Below are 1,071 nucleotides of genomic sequence, written 5' to 3'. Positions count from 1 at the left end.
GTACCACCCAGCAAGATCTATCCATTCGCAATCAGCATGGCATGGGTAAAGGAACATCCAGAACTTATGGATGAGGTTAGGATGTTCAAGAAGAATCCACCTGGCTTTGAAGACGAGCCTACTGATGTTGAGATATCCTCATCATCTTCGTCTTCATCATCAGAACGAGAGGAGCAGGAGGAGGGTGAAGATGTTAACAGCGAACACATGAACAATGAGCGTGAGGGCGTAGACAGTGAGGTTGAGGGCCTCTATCATGATGGTAAGATTTCTATGTAATCATGGCATCCTGCGGGCGAATATTGATCTGATTCCACGTATGTGATCTGAATAGATGCTACGTACTCTTGTTAAGCCCGTTGTAGCCCAAATCTTGCGAGGCACCGATGCAGAATTTTCGTGTCTGGCATTATCTGAGTCGCCGGTCTCATATCCTTGCGGCCGCACCGGAAACTTCTTAATCGTCACACGGCATGCTTGAGACTGGATGTATGATGCTGGAATGAGTGCCGGCGGGCCAGATACTAGAGGATCTTGATAGGTATTATACTCCCAGAACTTGACCTCCAGCTCAGGACTGTGAAATGTGTCATTAATTCGAACTCAATAGATGAAAAGCCACTTACTAAGGTTCCCATGCACTTGTATCCATATTGGCTAAGTCAATGAACCACTCAACATGTACCAAGTGCTGAGATTCTTGAATATTAACCTGTCGATGTGTGATGATGGCGCGAAGCTCGCCAACATAGCGCGTGTTTCCGAGATTGATTTGGATGATAGAATTAGGAGCTTTCCATCCCACTCCTCGTGACGGTGTGATGCGACGTCCATCGAGCACGAGATAATCATGAACATAAACGGTTGTGGTGAGGAAGACTGCACCTTGTTGTGGTGACATCGTCGAAATGTCAACGATTTCGACAAGCGGATAATGATCAGAATAATACTGAAGCAGCATTTTCTGCTGTGCTCTAGAGAGCTGCTGCCGTTTACCAGCGCCAAGTGTCAAACGACCATTATGACTGCACCCTGGCCGAAAGACTCAAACTAAGTGCAGGATGCGAAAGC

The 1,071-nt window shown here is 46.8% G+C and overlaps 1 protein-coding gene across 1 annotated transcript; it reads right to left on the bottom strand.

Moving 5' to 3' along the window:
- Nucleotides 1-100: 100 nt before the first annotated feature.
- Nucleotides 101-1,025, bottom strand: LAESUDRAFT_718710 (uncharacterized protein; the record flags this gene model as incomplete). Its single annotated transcript, XM_040907483.1, has 3 exons — nucleotides 101-251; nucleotides 346-577; nucleotides 627-1,025. Coding segments are annotated over 3 exons (782 nt in total), but the record flags the coding sequence as incomplete, so codon positions are not given.
- Nucleotides 1,026-1,071: the final 46 nt, after the last annotated feature.

The sequence above is a fragment of the Laetiporus sulphureus genome (genome assembly GCF_001632365.1).
Source record: "Laetiporus sulphureus 93-53 unplaced genomic scaffold LAESUscaffold_398, whole genome shotgun sequence".
In the NCBI taxonomy this organism is placed as follows: Eukaryota; Fungi; Basidiomycota; class Agaricomycetes; order Polyporales; family Laetiporaceae; genus Laetiporus; species Laetiporus sulphureus.
This window is presented reverse-complemented; position numbering and strand designations above follow the sequence as displayed.